The 22697-nt window shown below is 39.0% G+C and overlaps 2 protein-coding genes and 1 long non-coding RNA gene across 3 annotated transcripts in view; 1 reads left to right on the plus strand and 2 right to left on the minus strand.

Annotated features, from left to right (window-relative positions):
• Positions 1 to 13377, minus strand: part of LOC100490828 (P2X purinoceptor 7) — a 28535-nt gene extending 15158 nt beyond the window's left edge. The window contains exons 1-4 of the mRNA XM_031892669.1: positions 12762 to 13377; positions 9213 to 9345; positions 4962 to 5033; positions 1594 to 1666 (exon numbers count right to left, since the gene is read on the minus strand). Of these exons, the coding sequence (XP_031748529.1) occupies positions 1594 to 1666; positions 4962 to 5033; positions 9213 to 9345; positions 12762 to 12880 (397 nt within the window). The 5' untranslated portion in view covers positions 12881 to 13377. The remainder of the gene's footprint in view (positions 1 to 1593; positions 1667 to 4961; positions 5034 to 9212; positions 9346 to 12761) is intronic.
• Positions 1 to 22697, plus strand: part of LOC108645387 — a 67027-nt gene that overhangs the window by 20430 nt on the left and 23900 nt on the right. Inside the window, exon 2 of the long non-coding RNA XR_001923777.2 lies at positions 7367 to 7458. This is a non-coding gene — a long non-coding RNA (uncharacterized LOC108645387). The remainder of the gene's footprint in view (positions 1 to 7366; positions 7459 to 22697) is intronic.
• p2rx7 (purinergic receptor P2X, ligand gated ion channel, 7) overlaps positions 20540 to 22697 on the minus strand; it is a 33172-nt gene continuing 31014 nt past the window's right edge. Inside the window, exon 13 of the mRNA XM_018090538.2 lies at positions 20540 to 21366. Coding sequence (XP_017946027.1) covers positions 20905 to 21366 — 462 coding nt within the window. The 3' untranslated portion in view covers positions 20540 to 20904. The remainder of the gene's footprint in view (positions 21367 to 22697) is intronic.

Here is a 22697-nt window from a genome sequence, read left to right on the forward strand (position 1 = left end):
CCCATCTGGCATTATTTTAACATTTTTTTTTAGCAATAACTAAGCTATGCTTGTTTCAGTCCCGTCATTCACCAGTATGTATATATGTATCTTATATATGTCACTTAACATCATTCCAGGAGGAGATCTTTTCTGCATGATTCCCCAGGTACTCTCTCCTGACATTTTTTCTGCACAGCTACAAACACTGTAACCATTAATGAGCAGGGCACACTGTAAATGTTCATAATAGAAATACATTTTCATGTCATAAAATATATATTTGACTATAAAATACTGTAGTAGAATATGTTCTATGTTTTTTTTCTAATATGCTAGTCTGTTACAACTAGCATCAAGAAAGCAAATAGATTAAACTGACACCACACATTTTCTGTGCTTTAACCTCATCTCTTACTGGATATTTTATCAGTTGTTGGTGGGATTGCCCCGGGTAGGACAATTCTGGATTCAGAGCCACTGTCTTTTCATACTACCTACAGCCACTGCCAACTATGATCATAAACCATTTTAGCTTGCTGCTAGCTGCCTTTCCTAAATAACAACATAAGGGTCTTCCCTCCACATTTTTAAAATTAAATTCAGATCATACCTCTTGAAACAGTAAACTATCCTGCACCAATTATTGTATAAAGCAGTGCTTGTTACCATCCTATTTGTACCTGCAAGTGACCCACCCACATTGTAAGATTTACAGGGCAGCACATGGCACTTAATCTTTGTAATGCTGTATATTAAATACTGTAATGTAAAACTGTAGGGCACTTCATATGCAAGTAATGTTTTATAAGGGCATGCAAATAAAAAATATACATTCAAAAAAAGAATATGCAACAAAAAAAAACTTATGAACTTATACACAAATTCAATGAAATAAAATACTTTAGCTGTTCCATTGAACTTCCAGTTACTTTTACTCTTTACTGTTTGTACCTACACCAGAAAGGCACAAACCTTGTGAACAGCTCTGAATAAATGATCTTTTCCATCCACTGATGCAAGTCTGTTGGGACTTACTAATTTGTTGGGAGTTACTTTGAATTAAAAATGCCATTTAGAAAAGAAAAAATAATAAAAATTTAAAAAAAATCAAATGCTTTAGCTGCTGCTGAACATATGTGAAACTTTTATTAAAATTTATTAACAGACTCCACCCAGGTGAGTCCTGACAGCAGTAAAATGTTAAAACTTGTACACACAGGTGAGCACAGGAAAAAATGCAATTCATTCCTTCTTATGTGTCCATACTGACACAGACGCATTACATGCACTCGTTTCAGCAAGGACACATAAGAAAGAATGAATTGTGTTTTGCCCTGAGCTCCCCTGTGTTGAAAAGCAGGAGAACTCCTCTGCAGGGCGAAATGCCTGTGTGTACGAGCCCTAAAACATACCTGCTATTGCACTCCTGTCAGCACTGATTGTCTTATTATGTCTAACTGGTAATGATTTAAAGCACTTTACAAATGCATCTGCCCACAGTGCTGTACACTCTGGAGTGTGCGCGACATATACCTCATTGTGTGACTGGGAGGATATACGTATAAGAAATGGAACCCTAGATATTTAATTGAAGAAGGTTAAAACACCTACCATTACTCTGTGGGTCTGCAAGGCCTTTTTTACAAACATCATCACGAGAGCAAATTGTTTTTTGCCTTGGAAGCTAAATAGCAAAAGAAAATAAAGTTTAGGAGATATACTAAATCTATCCATATGAATATTTTAATTTACCCCATAAAGGCAATTTAATGAAGTGAAAAGCAGAGCTACATTATCATAAATAAACACACAGTTCCACACATCAACAGTAATATAAAACTGTATAATAATCACCAGTGGAAATAAATACATATCATTTTGGTTTTGCAAAGTAGCCTTAGGTTTCCTTGCAAGGCAACTTCGGGCTACTTCATATAGTTGATATGGTGTGTTTATTTTCCCACCGCCAATTACATTATTGCTGGTGGGAAAACATTTTCAGGATTGTGGGTGACTAATCTCCACATCTGCCATAGCCTTAGGGGCACATTTACTAATCCACGAATCCGAATCACGAATGGGAAAAAATCGTATTGGGAACGAAAATTTCGTAAGATCGCAAATATCACGAAAATCCTAACGAAAAAATCGTATTAGTCATGATAATATCGTATTGGCGATCCGAAAGTCACGAAATTTTCGTACCGAACAATTGTAAACAGCGGTAAAACCTTTCCGATTATTTCGTGCAAACGTCTGAAAAAGTCGTGCGGCGTACGGAAAAGTCGTGCGCCTTATGAAAAAGTCGTGCGGACGCCCGAAAAAATCGGCGAAAATACACTCGGAGCGTTCGCATGACCGATCGAGCGTTCATGCTTTTGTAAATGTGCCCCTTAGAGTAGGGCAAGATAAAGAATAGAATCCACACATGTTTTACCACTGTATACATAATTACAGATGTTCACATACGCATCTATGTACCATTAGGAGAATATTGCAGATGGAATCTTTCGCCTGGTATATAAAATATGTCCATAGAAACCACATATACAGTAAAATCTGCATTGTGGTTTTAAAACAAACATGGAGATTCACACCTGAATGTGTTGCACTGCTGAGTGCTATTGTAGGGTATATCCTACCTCCTAGTGTGTGTTTGCCGGCAGCACTGTATACAGACACAGATGTAAATTGTTTTGCTTCATTCCACAAGGGGGCAGGTGCATTGTGGGCAAAAAGCATAGGCCTTTTGCACCTTGCCTCCATAATATATACTACATATATATATGTGTATATATATATACAGTGGCTTGCAAAAGTATTCGGCCCCCTTGAACTTTTCCACATTTTGTCACATTACAGCCACAAACATGAATCAATTTCATTGGAATTCCACGTGAAAGACCAATACAAAGTGGTGTACACGTGAGAAGTGGAACGAAAATCATACATGATTCCAAACATTTTTTACAAATAAATAACTTCAAAGTGGGGTGTGCGTAATTATTCAGCCCCCTTTGGTCTGAGTGCAGTCAGTTGCCCATAGACATTGCCTGATGAGTGCTAATGACTAAATAGAGCGCACCTGTGTGTAATCTAATGTCAGTACAAATACATCTGCTCTGTGACGGCCTCAGAGGTTGTCTAAGAGAATATTGGGAGCAACAACACCATGAAGTCCAAAGAACACACCAGACAGGTCAGGGATAAAGTTATTGAGAGATTTAAAGCAGGCTTAGGCTACAAAAAGATTTCCAAAGCCTTGAACATCCCACGGAGCACTGTTCAAGCGATCATTCAGAAATGGAAGGAGTATGGCACAACTGTAAACCTACCAAGACAAGGCCGTCCACCTAAACTCACAGGCCGAACAAGGAGAGTACTGATCAGAAATGCAGCCAAGAGGCCCATGGTGACTCTGGACGAGCTGCAGAGATTTACAGCTCAGGTGGGGGAATCTGTCCATAGGACAACTATTAGTCGTGCACTGCACAAAGTTGGCCTTTATGGAAGAGTGGGAAGAAGAAAGCCATTGTTAACAGAAAACCATAAGATGTCCCGTTTGCAGTTTGCCACAAGCCATGTGGGGGACACAGCAAACATGTGGAAGAAGGTGCTGTGGTCAGATGAGACCAAAATGGAACTTTTTGGCCAAAATGCAAAACGCTATGTGTGGCGGAAAACTAACACTGCACATCACTCTGAACACACCATCCCCACTGTCAAATATGGTGGTGGCAGCATCATGCTCTGGGGGTGCTTCTCTTCAGCAGGGACAGGGAAGCTGCTCAGAGTTGATGGGAAGATGGATGGAGCCAAATACAGGGCAATCTTGGAAGAAAACCTCTTGGAGTCTGCAAAAGACTTGAGACTGGGGCGGAGGTTCACCTTCCAGCAGGACAACAACCCTAAACATAAAGCCAGGGCAACAATGGAATCTTTTAAAACAAAACATATCCATGTGTTAGAATGGCCCAGTCAAAGTCCAGATCTAAATCCAATGGAGAATCTGTGGCAAGATCTGAAAACTGCTGTTCACAAACACTGTCCATCTAATCTGACTGAGCTGGAGCTGTTTTGCAAAGAAGAATGGGCAAGGATTTCAGTCTAGATGTGCAAAGCTGGTAGAGACATACCCTAAAAGACTGGCAGCTGTAATTGCAGCAAAAGGTGGTTCTACAAAGTATTGACTCAGGGGGCTGAATAATTACGCACACCCCACTTTGAAGTTATTTATTTGTAAAAAATGTTTGGAATCCTGTATGATTTTTGTTCCACTTCTCACGTGTACACCATTTTGTGGAATTCCAATAAAATTGATTCATGTTTGTGGCTCTAATGTGACAAAATGTGGAAAAGTTCAAGGGAGCCGAATACTTTTGCAAGCCACTGTATATACATTATAGCTGCTATGTTCTGCCTTAGCATTGTTAACCATGGGTACTTCTGTATCTGAATATAATGGGTTTTCCCATTACTTTCCCACTTGTATGTACACCCATTATTCTTCCTATTATTGCACACAGACAGTGTGTGACTATAATTACAACAGCAGAAAAGAGGGTGGTCTTGTGTGTATTTAATGTTGTGTTTTAATAAATCTTCATATGTGCTTACTCTTTGAATAACTATCCTGGGCTTTAGTGTGCCACAATCCTGCATTCGTTTCTCTGTCCATGTCCATGTCTTTGTCTCACTTTAGTTCTGCCCTTCTCCCAGTCTGTAGTCTTTGGAATACAGGGTTCATTATTGCAGAGGATTATGGCTGAGCAATCCTGTCCATATTGTGAGCCAAAAACATCTTACAGATTGAATGCCTATAAAGAATGAGGGAGGCTGAAGTGATAAGGGATTTTGTCACAAATACTGCTGATTTATTTTACCATTTGCCTTATTTCCAGTATCTGAACTACATATGCAGATCTGCTATAGCATAACGTCATGAACATACTGTATAAATGCACTGAATGGCAACTTACCTCTGGGCAGTTACTTTGCCTTTGATCTTCTGTTTTAACTATGTTTGTTACAACAAAAAATGAGTCACCTCCCTAAAAAAAGAAAATAATTAAAATAATTAGATTTTGATTCATTAGGAATTTTGTTTGAAAGTGCCAGACAGGTGTCAAGAGGAAATGATGTGCCTGTGACAACCACTTGTTTTTGTGACAAAGTTTCAGTACTTTGTGCCTTAAAGGTGTTGTTCACCTTTGAATTAACTTTTAGTATGATGTAGAGAGTAATATGCTGAGACAGTTTGCAATAGGTCTTCGTTTTTTTATAATGTGTAGTTTTTTATTTGTTTTACTTTTTGTTCAGCAGCTCTTTAGTTTGGAATTTTAGCAGTTGTCTGGTTGCTAGGATTCAAATTATCTTAGCAACCAGGGACAAATTACTTTTTTAGTGGTTTGAAACAAATATAAGGGCGAAGACACATGCGGCAACTAATCCAGCAGCAGAAAACCACACAACCAACTTTTAAAAAAGTTGCGGCGACTTATCAACCCATGTGTCTTCGCCCTAAATCTGAAAGTTAGGAAATCTTTTCCTAAGAAATAGTTTCTTGCCCAGGGCAGTGAGGCTCCTAGCTGAATTATCAACATAGGCTGAATCCAACTACCAGAACACATTAAACAAAACACAATAACAATAAATACAAGGAAATATAACTCCATAATTCTAATTACAGATGAGTCCATGTTTTTACATGCTAACCAATACAATAACAACTAGCTGAGCCATGATACATAACTCTTAGTGACAAACCCTGCATCAGATGTGGACTATACTGTTGAAAACAACACTCTACAGATTAATTTGTTTTCTGTTAAGGTGGCCATACATGGGCCGATTGTAGCTGCCGATATGTTAATACTGCTATGTTACTATTTTTTATGCTGTACAAGATATCATAACTAATAATATAAATGGCAATATACTTGACTTGATTTGAGACTCTCAGTAAATTAACCAGAGTCTAGATTGGGTCAGGTTGTGAAACTGATGTCTAAAAATATTGTGTGAAATTGTGTACATTGTCTTACTAAACCTCGGGACACTTCTATTTTACATGGTTTCTCACCCCTCCTTTTTACTTTCATTCTTAGCATTATACAGGGAATTAAACAGTTTTGCTTGCTAAAGCCTATTATAGAATATGTCAATTGGAGCTAGCCATTTATGAAATTAATTTCTTTAATTTTTTAATACTTTTTGGAATATCTACAAGAGAATGAAACTATACATAGTGACTATGTTATAGGTAAATTACTAAAGGAAGGCAACAGGATTTAGGTGAGAATGTTCTGAGGGCAGGAATAATGCTTGAACTGGGGTGCAAAAAATTGGAGGGTATGTGTGCCATGCATAGTGCAGCATGCCAAAAATATGTCCCACCCAGTGTTACAATAAGCCCCTCCTACCAGCGTTTTATAGTTTTGTTCACTTTTATGTAAAAGTAATATTTTTGGAAAGTACACATTCTGACAAATGCAAAATGGGTAAAGATGTCTTTCTGCTCCAAACTACCAAACTGCAAAGATATGCTAAAGGCAGCTGTTTTTATGAAATTTCTGAAAATTGCCTATAATTATTGTTATTTTCTGAATTTATCTCACACAGTTTCAATACAAAAATAAACCATCCTAAATATGAACTCCAGGGATCTAAGTTTTATGGCCAATGTGCATAGATATACAAAGTATGTGCCCTGCAGGGATCCCACAATTAAAATAGTGCATCCGAATTTTCTAGTTTTTTTGCTGAACATACTCTTTGCCTATTGTTATAATTAGAAAATATGTATGTTTTTTGCACTAAACAGGGCAAAATTTGAAAATGAAATGAAAGTCGATCTTTACTTGCTGGCCCCAGTGAACAAACAAACAGGCAACCCACTGAGAAGCAAAGAGCAATGTATTATTCAGTATGTATTATTCAGAGACTTCTCTGCTGGTTTGTTTGATTTTGATCATTGTGATCATGAATAGAATGTGGCTTTAGTTTCATTTTAAAATGTTGCCTTGTTTAGAGCAGGAATTAACAAAAAGCAAAAATATTTTCGAAATTAAAGCAATAGGCAAATAATATGTTCAACACAAACCCTATTCATTAAACCAATGTTAAAAGGAAGATATACTGTCCCTTTAACACATTTCCACTGGTTTATCCTGCTATCTACTTCTTCTTATCTTAATTTGCAATTTCTTCCTTCTCTGCTTTCAATTGTACATTTTCAATTCCTCCTTTTTCTTTTTTCATTAAATTCTGTCTGCAATTCTTGCCTAACATGCAGTGCTGTCATTTTGTAACCTTCTACAACTTCAGATACAATGCAGATTTTTTTCTACAGCTGCTGATACAGCTTGTCTTTTTTTCTTTTTAGGTCCTGGTACAGCCACACAGAAATAGCATCCCTCCCAATTCCAGCACTGGTCAGGACCTGATGGGCCCCTAAGAGCATCTTACATGCAGTGTGTCAGTATAAGTATTTCAGTGTTTAATCCTTGCATGGAAATTATGATATATAATGATAAAGGCAGCACATGCAATATATGCAGGGGGACCAGAAGTACGAGGCTGTTCGAAGGTCTTGCTGATCATCTTTTGGCAGATGGGTCTCAAAAATAATGTATATTTATGCTACTGCTTCCAAGAATTTAAATATAAAAACATAATGCTTGTTTGCTTGCCTCCTCGTAATGCCCCAAGGTCAGTGGCGTAACTATCGGGGGAGCGGCAGGCATGCAGTTCTTGTTCCAGGGCCCCTAGTCCCCTCGTTATGCCACTGCCCAAGGTAGCAGCGCTAGAACTAGGGATAGGCAGACGAGGCACATGTACCTCCCTACTCCCCTACTCCATGCCTTGTCCCCCCACTGCTTCTCATTACTTGTCATGTTGCATCAGTGCATCGCCCTCCCCACTCACTGACAGCGTTAATGCGCGATCAAACGAACGAACGTGTGCATTCGCACTGACATTGAGGGGGGGTGCGATGGGAGGAAGGCAGTGGGTTGTGCAGTGGGTGAGGTGGCCAACAGGGTTTCCTAAGGCGCCCGGCCACCAAGGCCCGGCACTGAAAGGTAGATTTGTTTTTTCAGCTCCTATTTAAAGGAACCTAAAAAAATGTTTCTACCTTATGAAAGAATATATATTATTCTAAGCAACTTTCCAACATAAATTTATTAAACATTTACAGCGCTTTAAAAGCTATTTGTAAATGTAATTGCTGTTGAAAGCAGCATTTGCTTAACTCCTGTTTATGACTTTTTAAACAATGTTGCAAAAGCCAGTGTCCTCCAGCAAGCCAGGTCTGTCAGTCTGCTGCCTTGTGTTAAGGTGGCCATACATTGGCCGATTGTAGCTGCTGATATCGGTCCCTTGGACCGATTCCAAGGGACCACCAAGCGCGCGGATCTTCACGTGTATGGCCTCCTTTACATTGTTTCAAAAGTCACCAAAGGAGAGAATAGAAAAGGACTGACACAGTTTTTAATATCAGTTACAGTATGTATACAAGTAACTTAAAAACCATTAGAATTTTTTTAATGTATGTATATTGCAAAGCTGCTTGGAATAATGTTTTCTTTTATTAGGCAAATGTTATTTTTTGGGCTGGCGTGCCTTTTGAAATTGCAGAAACAATACGAAAAGCATGTATGCTAAAATTATAACCATTTTAGAGGAAGCAGATCCTGCTACAGTAGGGGGTGGGGGTGAGGCCAGGGGGGCCCTGGATGTTTACTTTCTCTCTAATTTTTATAAGTCCCTTTCCCCGCAGCCGCTCTCTTAACTACCCCAGTACAAATGGCCAGGGAGCAGGGGACACAAGGCAGGCAGGTGTAGGTTCAGGAGGGCCATGTAGGGACTGCTATGCGCACTGGGCTCCTCCAAAGATGTTTTTGTTGGGGGCCCAACACTGTTGTTACGTCACTGATTATACCATAACTGGGCTGAAGGTTTTCATCACCCTTGCACAGTGTGGGTCCCCTAGCAAGCCAGCACCACAGTAAAATTGAAATGGACAATCCAGTGCACACGTCCCATTCATATAGTCTGGCATTTTCTGGATAATGGGCTTCTGGATATTAGGTTCAATACCTATATAGCTGATGTTATTGAAGTCCCTGTTTTATTTCTGTAATTTATTCTAATCTGAACAAGATCTCACTGGTTTATAAAGCATCCTAATGAGAAACTGTGTTTGAACTGTGTAGCATATTCTGACTTACAGGGGATGGGACTGTATATTCTGCCGTGTCCCAGATCCTGGAATAAGCATCTGCAATGCCTTTCACTTTTGTGTGAACTGAACTGATTACAGAAACCTTTTTCTGGTAGCTCTTCTGTGTGATGAGACTGAAACTGTGAAAAAAACAAAACAAAGAAAATGATTGATAACCCAAAAATTATTGTTAAACTATCATTTAACAGGCCTCAAAGTTATGTAAATACTAATCCAACATAAGGGCAATTAGGCTTTGTGTATGGAAATAGGATTGCCACCTTTCTAATTGTTTGAAACAAACTAGTGATATCACGTGGGACAGGGCAATAACGTCAGGCAGGTGGGGCAATGATGTTGGGGGCAGGACTATGAGATTTTGGTGATGTCAGGGGCTGGGTTATGCTGTACATATATAGACAAGGATTTAACAGACTGAACCATCAACCCACACATTCCCCATTTTGTAAAGGGTCAGTCTGAGGTTAAAGGAGAACTAAACTCTAAAAACGAATATAGCTAGAAATGCGGTATTATAAACACTGAATACACTATCTTAACAGTTCAGCATATCTGTAAGAGTAATGATCCAGGCCTTCAAAGTTATCACAGAAGCTCCCCATTTTGGATTTTGTTAGAAGTGTTAGTGTCACTCACATGCTCAGTGTTTAACACCGTATGTGCCACATAACATGAAATCTATGACAATCACACTGAAGGACTAGAGTAGCAGCACTGATGATTTTACCAACAGAAACTGCTGGCATACAAATGGTAAAGTATATATTGGAATGTTTTTAAAATTCAGCTATTCATATTTTAACAGTGATTTTTGTGGGAATATGTGGATCCTTGGTTTTATGACCCTGAAATGTATTTTATCTGGCCCCACAAAATATATTCACACAAAAATTGCTGTTCTACTTTGATTGGTTGCCTTAATGATATATAAGTATATAATATAAGTATATATAAGTGAAACAGCTGAAATTTCCACATATGTATTTATACCTTAATGCAGTGCTGTCCAACTTCTGCGGTGCCAAGGGCCGGAATTTCTCTAACATACATGGTGGAGGGCCGCTAATGGAAGCCAGTTTTGACCACTCCCCTTTTTGGCCACACCCACTTCAAACCACACCCATTTTATCACAATGGTGGTAGTGCAGCAAAAACCCAAATGCTTGGTCCTCACTGCGGGGATATCAACCATCGTCAATATGTGACGAATTATATTATGTCATATTAAGACATATGCCTTAAATCCATATGCCTATACCTCCCCTGTGGATAGCACAGCAACCCCCAGCACATAATTACACACCTTGGGGACCAAACTCCCACATTCACCTCCCACAGGCAGCACAGGGCGGGCAGAGTATGGCACACATAGGCAGCACTCTGCCTGCCCTATGCTGCCTGTGTGTGCCATAATCTGCCTGCCCTATGCTGCCTGTGTGTGCCATAGTCCGCCTGTCCTATGCTGCCTGTGTGTGCCATACTCTGCCTGTCCTATGCTGCCTGTGTGCCATACTCTGCCTGTCCTATGCTGCCTGTGTGTGCCATACTCTGCCTGTCCTGTGCTGCCTGTGTGTGCCATACTCTGCCTGCCCTATGCTGCCTGTGTGTGCCATACTCTGCCTGTCCTATGCTGCCTGTGTGTGCCATAATCTGCCTGCCCTATGCTGCCTGTGTGTGCCATACTCTGCCTGTTCTATGCTGCCTGTGTGTGCCATACTCTGCCTGCCCTACCCTGCCTGTGTGTGCCATACTCTGTCTACCCTACCCTGCCTGTGTGTGCCATACCCTCCCTGCCCTATGCTGCCTATGTGCTATACTCTGCTTACCCTATCCTGTCTCTGTGTGCCATAAACAAAGGCAGCATAGGCCAAGCAGTACATGTACATGAGGTGTGAACAGGTGAACAATGTGGGTGATTACAGCCTGAGGGGTGAACACTGTAGGTGGTGAACAATGCAGGAATTAAAAGGTGTGAACAACACAGGGGATACATGTTTAAACAATACAGGGGTATTACAGCCTGAATCTGAGGTGAGAACCATGCAGGGGGGGCAGTTAATCTCAGTACTGATACCATTTAAAGCTTACATAAAGGTAAGCCATCAAAGCAGTCAGACAGGTGGGGGACCACACAGAGGGGGGTCGCGGGCCACCAGTTGGACAGCACTGCCTTAATGCATTCTATATGGCTTCAATGTGTGTATTACTATGTTTACAATCAAAATCTTTTGTATAATATTTCAATACCTTCATTTCTCCAATTTTTTATAATCTTTATTTTTAAATGACAAACATTGTAAACAATACTTTCCGAAAGGATTTTTTGCAATAGTATTAACCATGGTACTGTTGAATGAGTGCATAGTCAGCATTTCTCTAATATCTAATTTTGTTCATTATAATAAGTTCTTTAAAAGGTTGGAACATTTCTGTTTTTATGGAAAACTAACTAAACTGTAACATTTTTCCCCTTATTTTATTGTGAGAGTAAAAGTGGTCTATTGAGCTTTGTTTTTACACAGCTCTACCCTCTGTATCAGTAGTGCGTGGGCATTTCTGAATATCTCCCATTCACAGGCATCCAGCTTGAACAATAAGAGCTGGATTGTCTTTTAATTCCAGCATTGGACTTGTTCCAATGATCTGAAACAGAAATACTGTTATGTATAACTATATATTTATATATATATACAGTATATATATATCTACCATGGTCATGTCCTTGCCGGGGGGGGGGGGGGGCAATAATGAGCAATGTTGTTATTTATACAGTGTTTAGCAGAAGTTTTTCTGACCATATTACACACACTAAAGATCTACTAGCACAGGGCAGTCTAAATAAGGTCCCAAGTCTCATATGTGGCTTTGTAAAATATTTGTATGGTCCCATGCCTGTGCAGGCATTCTGTGTATTTGTTTGTATGATATTATCGTTTTAGTATAATATGTGTTCTGTGGATAATTGAACCACTTGCAGTTGTGCCTCTTGGCTTTGTCTGTTACTGTTCCTGCCTAAACATTATTTCTGGTTTTGATCCCCTGGTTATTGACTGCCCGTTTCCTGATTGTAAGCTGCCTGCTCTGACTTCTTGCCTGCTGTGACTATGATTCTGTTTAACCCTTGCCTGTTCCGTGCTTTTGGATCAAACTCTGCCATGTTAAGGTTCTCCCTGTTGGTCCACAGCAGAACATTCTGGGGGCCCAAAAGGGGTATGAGTGAAGACCGATCCTGGCAGGGTTCTCCTGCTCACTAAAAAGTGCAAACTTTCAAGCAGTCCCCAGGGTTCCTGCAACACAGATAGTGACAGAGGGTTGCATGTAGCAGTGCTCTGCTTGAAGAGCAGCAGGAATAATATACCCCCATGTACATGGTGCTACATATGTTAGACTACTGTACATTGTCTGTGCCTTTCAGTTGTGCAAATGCAACACACCGGGAACCTGTTTTTCCCCATAAGGCATTAGTCACCTATAAATGACTTTTGTGCTAAAATACAAGGCAGTTCTGTTTAAAAAGAAACATGTCTGTACTCACCATACAAACAGAATCACACCGAAGGTAATTAAGAATTTCAGGACCCCAAGGGGAACACTTTGTATGCGAATCTCTTTTTTTGTAGAGTAATCAAAGCAGTCTGCAAAGGTTGGTGCCATTTCTGAGGAGCTGTGGGCACAGGATAAAGTGGAGAGTGCAACAAAGCTTCCTTCCCTCTAATGCACCAGCTGTACTTCTCAAGTGAAACTAACTCAGTATATATAATAAAAACAGAATTGTGCAGGGGAGGAATTCAGCCCAGAATTTCCAATGACTCTTCTCTAGCAGATCATACTGGTGGGACAGCTGTTTTTCAGATGCAAATGAGAAAATCCATGTAGCAGGGAATTCTGACTCAATTCTCCTTTGTTCATTGTGTCAGTATAGTAAGAATATCTGCATCTTTTCACTTGCTTTATTATTGTGATGGCAACAACCTGAAGAGCTGCCCACCAGAAAACCTCATTTTAGCAGCCCACCCTACAAACATTCCTTTTTGTTCTTTTTCCCATTCATTCACTTCTTCTAGTTGCCTCTTCTTAACAGCCTTTTTAAGAACAAAAAATTATATATCAGAATTTGTATATTTCTTCTTTCTATTGTTGCCTCCACATCACCTGCCTGGGAGAAGGAAACATTGCTGTGCTGCAGGAAGTGGCGGGTGTGGCTGTCAGTCCAGCCAAATGCTGCGTTGACAAAAGGCAAATCTGTGCCGGGTAGAATGATTTTTCTTTCTTTTTTACTAATCATAATTATTTAGCTCTTTGTTTATTTAGAAAACAGACATAGTACAGGAAACTTTATCCTTGTAAATGTTAAATACAAATAAATATTTTTACTATACTTTTTTCCAATCCAGGTTGTTGCTATGTTTGCAAACTATGGACTCATTAAAATTTATATTACATACACCACCTGTATAAACTTGCAAAGACAATATAAAAGCAGCACAACCATAGTATCTTTTTTATAACCATCAAGGCAACTGCTAACTATTTGATATGGGACATGCAGCTATGGAACTCTCTCCTACACTGCAACAAAACTTCCTTTGCAACTTTGCTGCATTCTCTGATAAAATAGCTACAGATGGATAGGTTGTAAGAAACCAGCACAACATTTTTTCAGCCTTTATTGTTTCAGTAAGCAATCAGCAGATAGACCAGGTATCTTCAAAGCCAATAATTTTGTGTGACAGTCTGGGATGGCTAACAAGGCTGAATTGTACAGTCTCTGCTGAGGTGACAGCTGGATGTTCTATCAAAGAAGCTGAGCATACTGTACACTATAAAATGTGGTGATTACCTTAAGGTTGCCATACACGGGCCGATTCTAGCTGCCGATATCGGTCCCTTAGACTGATATCGCAGCTTATTGGCCCGTGTATGGGCACTAACGAAGGGCAGGTTTAAAAATTTGTAAATTAGTCGGATCGGGGACCGCATCAGCTTGTTGATGCGGTCTCTGAACCGACGGACGCCTATACGCGTCATTCTAATTCAATTGTTTGGCCCCAGGGCCAAACGACCAAATTAGCCCAATATCACCCACCCGTAGGTGGGGAAATCAGGAGAAGATCTGCTCACTTGGCGACCTTGCCAAGCAAGAGGATCTTAGCGTGTATGGCCACCTTTACTTGGCCACCAACATGCTGGGTCAATTGGGATAATCTGACTGCATAGTCCTAAGCCAATTATCATATAATGGGGGCCTAGGGAAAGCCATCAGGAGCAAAGAGTAGCAAACAGGCTGACTTTCTCCCTCCCCTACCTGAGAGCAAGAGGGGAGCAGGGATTTATATGCAACAACAGAGGAAGCAGGCCCTTCAGTCAAGTTGCCCAAGGCCCCCTGTAATCAGAGTCTACTTATTTTATTGTTATTCCACTGGCTCCATCTATGCACCAGTATCCAATGCAACCATGCAATAGGTAGATATCAGTGGTGCAGGTGGATAGGAGGGCCCTACACACAGGCCAATAAGGTGCTGCCAATTCTGGTTGGCAGCTTTATCTGCCCATGTATGCCCTCCTTAAAAGTTGGAGAATATTTTATTGCATTAAATGGGACTATGGTTACCCATCCTAACAAGCATGCTAATCAGTAATTATTATTATTACTACTAACTGAGGTACATTGCCGGGAAACAAAATGTTAGACTTAATATATTAAGAAAAGCACTGCTGAGTAGTTCCCACTACTATGTAACTCTGCAATATAATTGGTCAGATGGAAAGGTGGGGCTGTTCCCAGCATTGCCATTTCAGGTTTGAAAGCAAAAGGACCATTTCACTAGCCTCAGCATACTTGAAAATCTCTAGCTGTGCAGTGGCATAACTACAGAGGAAGCAGGCCCGGCAGCTGCAGGGGGGTCTGGGTCTGCTCTTCTGCAGAGGGGGCCCTCGGGTTACATAGTTACATAGTTACATAGTTACATAGGGTTGAAAAAAGACCTGTGTCCATCAAGTTCAACCCATCCAAGTAAACCCAGCACACCTAACCCACACCTACCAATCTATACACTCACATACATAAACTATAAATACAACCACTAGTACTAACTGTAGATATTAGTATCACAATAGCCTTGGATATTCTGATTGATCAAGAACTCATCCAGGCCCCTCTTAAAGGCATTAACAGAATCTGCCATTACCACATCACTAGGAAGGGCATTCCATAACCTCACTGCCCTCACCGTGAAAAACCACCTACGCTGCTTCAAATGGAAACTCCTTTCCTCTAATCTAAAGGGGTGACCTCTGGTGCGTTGATTGTTTTTATGGGAAAAAAGAACATCCCCCAACTGCCTATAATCCCCTCTAATGTACTTGTACAGAGTAATCATGTCCCCTCGCAAGCGCCTCTTTTCCAGAGAAAACAACCCCAACCTCGACAGTCTCACCTCATAGCTTAAATCTTCCATCCCCTTTACCAGTTTAGTTGCACGTCTCTGCACTCTCTCCAGCTCATTAATATCCTTCTTAAGGACTGGAGCCCAAAACTGCACTGCATACTCAAGGTGAGGCCTTACCAGGGACCTATAAAGGGGCAAAATTATGTTCTCATCCCTTGAGTCAATGCCCTTTTTTATACAAGACAGCACTTTATTTGCTTTAGTAGCCACAGAATGACACTGCCTGGCATTAGACAACTTGTTATCAACAAAAACCCCTAGATCCTTCTCCATTAAGGATACCCCCAACACACTACCATTCAGTAGATAGTTTGCATTTATATTATTTCTACCAAAGTGCATAACTTTGCACTTATCAACATTGAACCTCATTTTCCAGTTTGCTGCCCAGTTATCTAATTTTGTCAAATCGCTCTGCAAAGCAGCAGCATCCTGCATGGAACTTATAGTTTTGCACAATTTAGTGTCATCAGCAAAAATAGAAACAGTACTGTCTATGCCCACCTCCAGGTCATTAATAAACACTCACAAGTTTTTTTTTACATTGCCGGTCAGCTGCGATTACTGCTGGGGGGTAGGCCCCCGGTCCCCTTCAGTACACCACAGTAGCTGTGTATTTTGTCTCTTTTGTAACAAGGTGCTGTGCTATCTTAATGGTCAGAAAGTCAGACCTATGATTTTGAGGTAAACTGATGGCAGCTTGAAGCTCACTGCCCTTAGAAACTCCTAGTTGGTCTTTTGGTCATACCCAAATGAATGCTGATATCTAATTGTTGGGCATTTGTAGGCTGGGGTAATCACTGACCTGCTTCCAGATGAGAGGACAGAACCTTAAAAAATGTGGTTAATCCTTATATATAATGTGGAATTATTTGGCCACAACCATTAAGTTTCTGTTATGCAGAGTCAGGCCAAGTAGTACTACTTCCCAAGGCAATGCTACTTGACCTGCTGCCTCAATAACCTGTCCCTCCAGTTACACCCCTGCCCATTTGTACTCACACATCCCCTACGGCCCTCCACAGTAATCACAAATCCCCTGCTGTCATACACTCATTTCACTTGTTTCTTTCTGGCTTCCCCTTCTAGGCTGTCTGTCTCCGATTTAATTTCTTAAATCCCCCCTTGTCTGCACTCCCACTTTAGTACTCACCTGCCTACCCCTAGAATTGTATGATTCAGTCAGACTTATGTATCATGTGCCGTTAATAGGAAGGCTAAATAAAGGCATTTTCTGAAAGAATTCCTTTATCTTGGGGTCATTCCATATATAAAAAAGCAGAACATTCTAAAAAATAATAATGAACCGACAAAAAATATTCCAACAAGTACATGGAGACTAAATGAGGCTTAATTGAGTAATTGAAAAGACAGAGTTTTATTCTAAATGTCTACAAGAATTCTTTAAATTTAATTCATCTAATGATACTTCTATGAATACTCAATGGTGTGCCCACAAAGAAACAATAAGAGGGATTTTCATTCAAAAAGCATCCTATTATAAGAAAAAAAATAAAATGGAAAGATTAACATTGGAAAACAATCTGGCTCAATTAGAATCTCAAAATAAAATGAATCCTACTTAAACAAGATGCATAGAAATTCAGTGCTTAAAGGAGAATGCAAGTCAAAATTTAAAAAGCATACTGCCCAATAGTCCTCCTATTGTTTAGTAAAAACGCCACACTTTTGGCTCACCTAATCATATATTTACTCAGTCACACTTACTTCACATTTACTAGAACAGGCAGCCATCTCTAAAAAGGTATTCTCCCTTCCTTTCCCTCCTTGCTTCATACTGCACATGTGTTTCATTCCCTCCCCCCCTCCCCTCTGCCAGATCCGTTTCTGATTGGCTGGTGGGCATGTGTAGCTCAGAACAGGAGACAGGATCAAGTTACACACATGCTCAGAGAATAGGAAGGCTGCCGCTGGCACCTACAGGAAGGACAGAGAGATTTCAGTGATGTCACTGTAGTCTTCACACTGCTGTAGGCTGCCAGCACCATATCTCAGAGAAGCAAGCAGGGATCTGGGAATTTAGATATGCAGTAAGTACTTAAAAAGAATGCCTTTAGACTTACTTTTTTAATTTATATTAACCTTTCATTGTCCTTTAAGGACAATAAATTGGACTTATCTAATTGGACTTATCTACCTCCATAAATTGGACTTATCTAATCTTGAATTTCATATGAAGAAACTTAAAACTACTTATTACTACAAAGGAAATAAATCGACAGATTTAATGGCAAAATATTTAAAAGCTAGACAAGTTAAATCTAAAATAAGAGGGATAACATTGGTAATGGTAACATTATATTGCAAAAGCATTTGCTCAATATTACCTACAGCTCTATAATTTAAAACAGGATAATACAATAATTCATGTAAAAAATGAATCTACTTCATTTAACTGCAGATCAAATAAATATCTTGAATTCACCCATTTCTCAACGAGAAGTTGAAGATGCCATAAAAACTTCTCCTTTAAAAAAAAACCCCTGGACCAGATGGTTTACCAGTGTTATATTACAAGGTATTTGCAAAATTACTAGTCCCAAAATTAACAGAATTTTTTAATACTATACTATCAGGAGACCATTTTCCTGAAGAAATGCTACAGGCTACAATAACGACTATACCAAAAGAAAGGAAAGACCCAACACAGATACCAAATTATAAACCAATTTCTTTACTAAACTGTGATTTAAAATTTTATTCAAAAATGTTTTCAAATAGGTTCCAAGATATTCTGAGGTCTTGAATAGTGACCAAGTGGGTTTTATTAAAGGCAGGCAATCTCTTGATAAAACCAGAAGATTTATAGATTAAATACATACAATTCACAAGTATAAAACTCCAGTATTAATAATATCATTGGATGCAGAAAAAAGCATTTGATAGAATACACCATGAATTAATAAAAAAGGTTTTATTTAAATATAGGTTGTGATACTATACACGCTATGTCTGTACTGTATCACAATCCTACAGCTAGAATAACCAATGAGGGATTACTTTCCCATACATTTTCTGGTATTCAAATCACTTCTAAAGATCATGATATAGGTTTATACGCTGATGACATTATTATAGTACTATCTAATCCTAAAGAGAGATTATCCAAATTTAAACAAATATTACAAGAATTTGGAGACATTTCTTACTATAAAATAAATGAGAATAAATCACAAGCTATGATGAAAAGAACAATCTCCATTAAAACATCAGTTTAAGTTTGACTGGCGGAAAGATTATGGGGCGATTCACAAAAGGTCGTTAACACTTAACGTATAGTTTTATGCGTTAAAAAGTGTTGGTAATTATGTAACGATTCATCAAAGTAAGTTCGCATGCCTTAATACTCATATCGCATGTGCAAACATCTCAATTATGGCAAAGCGTTAAAATCATCGCATTGCGATAATTATCTAATAGAAATTATACTAACGCATAATTCACAGACATGTTTTAAGCGTTAAAAGCATAAAATATTGCGATAACTTGTGCTAATATTAACACCTACTGGGAGTGGGTGTTACTAAAAAAACATTGTGGTTCGTGAGTGTTTGTGAAGACAAGATGGGAAGAGAAGAAGAGAATCAAGAATGTGATACATGCTCGAGTTTTCAGGGAATTTTCAGAATGGTAGTTTTCAGAAAATAACAGTTACATGCGTAATAGCACGTGCTAATATGGCGTGCTATGAAATAACGCATAAATAATTACATGGAAGCCCTTATTTATTTCTTGGATGGGAAGAATTTCTGCCATTAAAATTATGTTGTTACCTAAACTACTATATTTGTTTCATACTATACCTATTTCAATCCCCTCCAGTTTTCTTTGTAAGATTACTAATCCGTTTTACCAATTTATCTGGAATAAGAAAGCAACTAGAGTATCCAAATATATTCTTCAAAGAAATAAAGATGAAGCAGGCCTTGGACCTCCAGATCTTAAGAAATACTTCAAAGCCAATATTTTAAATCAAACTTTAGACTTACTATCCATACAGTCACAAAAGAAATGGGTAGAAATTGAGACTAATCTTCTGAAACCATTTTCATTGGATAAACTACTATGGTCAGATGGTGAAGGTGTTAAGACTAATTACATAAATTTGCCTCCTACGTTGAAAATGGCAGACCAAATTTGGAGAGAAAGCGTAATTGATCCATTATACTCTACTTTTCCTTCTCCATTGGCACCAGTTTCTATTTTGGAACCCATTCTGATCTTTCAGATCTCAAAGTCTGAAATAAAGAAAGTTCTCCCAATTCAAAAGATTTATATAATATGGATCAACTTAAGGGCTGTGAGACATGGGTAGATTAGTCGCCACGCAACAAATCTCCCTTGTCGCGGACGACTAATCTCCCCGAAATGCAATCCGACCGGTGAGTATGTAAAATTGCCTTGGGAGGAAACTTCGGTGATTTCGGCGCCGTGTATGCCATCCCACCGGCGATTTACATTCTAGCCGGTGGGATAGCATATCGGGGAGATTAGTTGCCCGCAAGATTTTACTTATTGGAGATGTAACAAAGAAATAGGAGATATGTTACACATATGGTGGTCCTGTTCTACCATCCAATCCTTCTGAACTTCAGTATTTTCTCTGATATCGAATTTCATCTCACAAGATTTGGTTTTATCTCCGGAAGTGGTGTTATTAAACATTTATGACAAAATTCCCAACAAAGCTCTGGAAATAGTCATTTTTCATTTATCAAATACAGTCAGACTTTTAATTGCTAGAAATTGGAAAAAACAGGAGGTTCCAAACATTTCCCAGCTGATGAGAGAAATTAGCAGTAATATAGAATATGAAATGGCAATTCCAAGAAATATTTCAGATAGAAGATTCATACAGGAAGCTTAAAAATATGGAAGAACATTTCTGGTCTTGATACTCTTTAGTTAGGTGTGATGTGTCTGAGGTTTTGTTTTTTGTTTCTTTTTTTGGTTTGGGAGCTACCGTTTGAAATTTGTATTTGTTAGGTTATGATATTTTACTTTTCTCTCTGGAGATATTGATAAAATAAGCTGTGTAATTATTATGGTTTACATGTATTGTAAAAACTAATACAAAGTAAGTTGAAAATGTGAAAAAAAAGCACCAGCCCGAGGAACTAACTGCAAAGCTTATGGCTGCCATCTTTGTACTGCGTGTGCAATTAAGGCACAGACTGTAGTAGTCACTGGTGCAAGGACAGCCTGTATCTAACACATGCCGTGAGTTGGAGGTAGGTACAGGGCTCCAGATGGGTGTTGTGTTTGCAGATTGCAAGTTTCTATTGCATTTTTACAACAGCTAGGGATCACTGCAAAATCTAACATGTACCTTCTGCATCTAAAACGCCACTCAATATATTTTTGCTTAGCGTAACATTTTAGATCTTCGCTCTCTGGTGTTTTCGATAAAGGATTGTCATACTGGAAAGCGTACTCCAGGGCTTCTTTGTTTAAAACCAAATAGTTAAAGATTTTAGTGTCTGTAATACATTGGCCTTCTCCGAGTCTGCAGCACAACTGCTCCTCAGGCTGTGTTACATCAATGCACTTGTTACACTTGCACCAGGCTGGAGGTAACGTGGTAGAGCTCCCTTTAATCAGCCTCATTTCACTTTCATTTTGCTTGTGAGAATCCTTACAGTTGGCTTCTGTGTATGCAAACCTTTCTCTCTGAGGGGAAAAATAACATTAAAAAAAGAAGAATTTTAATCATTTTTGTAATATTTCTAAAACCTATTTTTGTAACTTATGTGCAACCTGCTTCATAAAATATGAAAGGAGAGTATCATAGAACAAATCTAGCTATACACATGACCTTTCATTAACTCACAAATGAATAATATTCATATTAAATGAAAACAGGGCAGAATTAGAAATTTAAACTTAGGCTCATGCCACACGAAGCGTATGGTGCATATTTTCAGTAAGCCGAAAAACACTTGCCGAGAATACACACCATATGCTTAAAACTCCCCGTACCTGTGCCTGCATCTGAACGTATTCAATTCATTCGGGTACAGGCACAGGTAGGAGTGTACGGAGTGTATTTTTTGCAAGCTTTTTTTGGCTTGCAGAAAATATGCACCATCCGCTACGTGTGGCATTAGCCTAAAGTCACATTCTAGTTCCTGATCCTTACAAGCTCAATCAAATACCGGCAGCTCACTGAGAAGCCTTCTGTATAAATGAACCTCTACTTCCCCCAGCTGCAGCCTGTTTGGCTACTTAGTGGACTGCTGATTTGGTTTGATTGTGCCCACAGGGATCAGGAAGTAGAATACGACTTTAAATTCAAATTTTTTCCTGTTTAGCGAGAAAGAACAAAAACATATTTCCTAATTAAAATAATCAGCAAAAAGTATGTTCAGCATGAGTCCTATTACTTAAACTATTGTTATAAAATGGGCTACATTACTCTTTAAATACATAATAGATAGATGATCTAGTTTACTTTCATCAAGTAACTCAGAAATTGAAAATATACCCCCTCTTCAGTTGGGCTTATATAAGAAAGGTGCATAAACACTATCTGAACTTCCAGAAATTAAAATAACTGTATTTGAGAAAGTAAATGGTTGCAAAACACACGCGGTGTTTCATTTTCCTCACAAAGAAACTTTGGGCAACTTTAAAAAAACAAATTGTGTTTAATGTTTTTCCACCAGTGATTCACTTTATTGCACCCTGGGGGGGGCATTTACTAATGCTTAGATTTTTTAGCTCTAACAGTCGCTGAAGAAAAAGTTGCACATTTTATGAGATTTACTATGCAACAAAATGGCTAAAAATCTAAATCTGACAATTCACCAGCTAAAACTTGCCGAGATCATGTAGAAGTCACTGGCAGGTGTCCCTTCCCTGTAGGATACTTCTTCAAATAATTCAGTTTTGCTACTTTTCTGTGACTTTTTTCAACACTGACTTTTTCAGTTCAGACTTTTAAGCAAATATCAGACATTCGTGGAAATGAGTTTGTTCGAATTTTAAAAATAAAAAAAAGG

This window comes from Xenopus tropicalis, chromosome 1 (assembly GCF_000004195.4).
Source record: "Xenopus tropicalis strain Nigerian chromosome 1, UCB_Xtro_10.0, whole genome shotgun sequence".
Classification (NCBI taxonomy): domain Eukaryota; kingdom Metazoa; phylum Chordata; class Amphibia; order Anura; family Pipidae; genus Xenopus; species Xenopus tropicalis.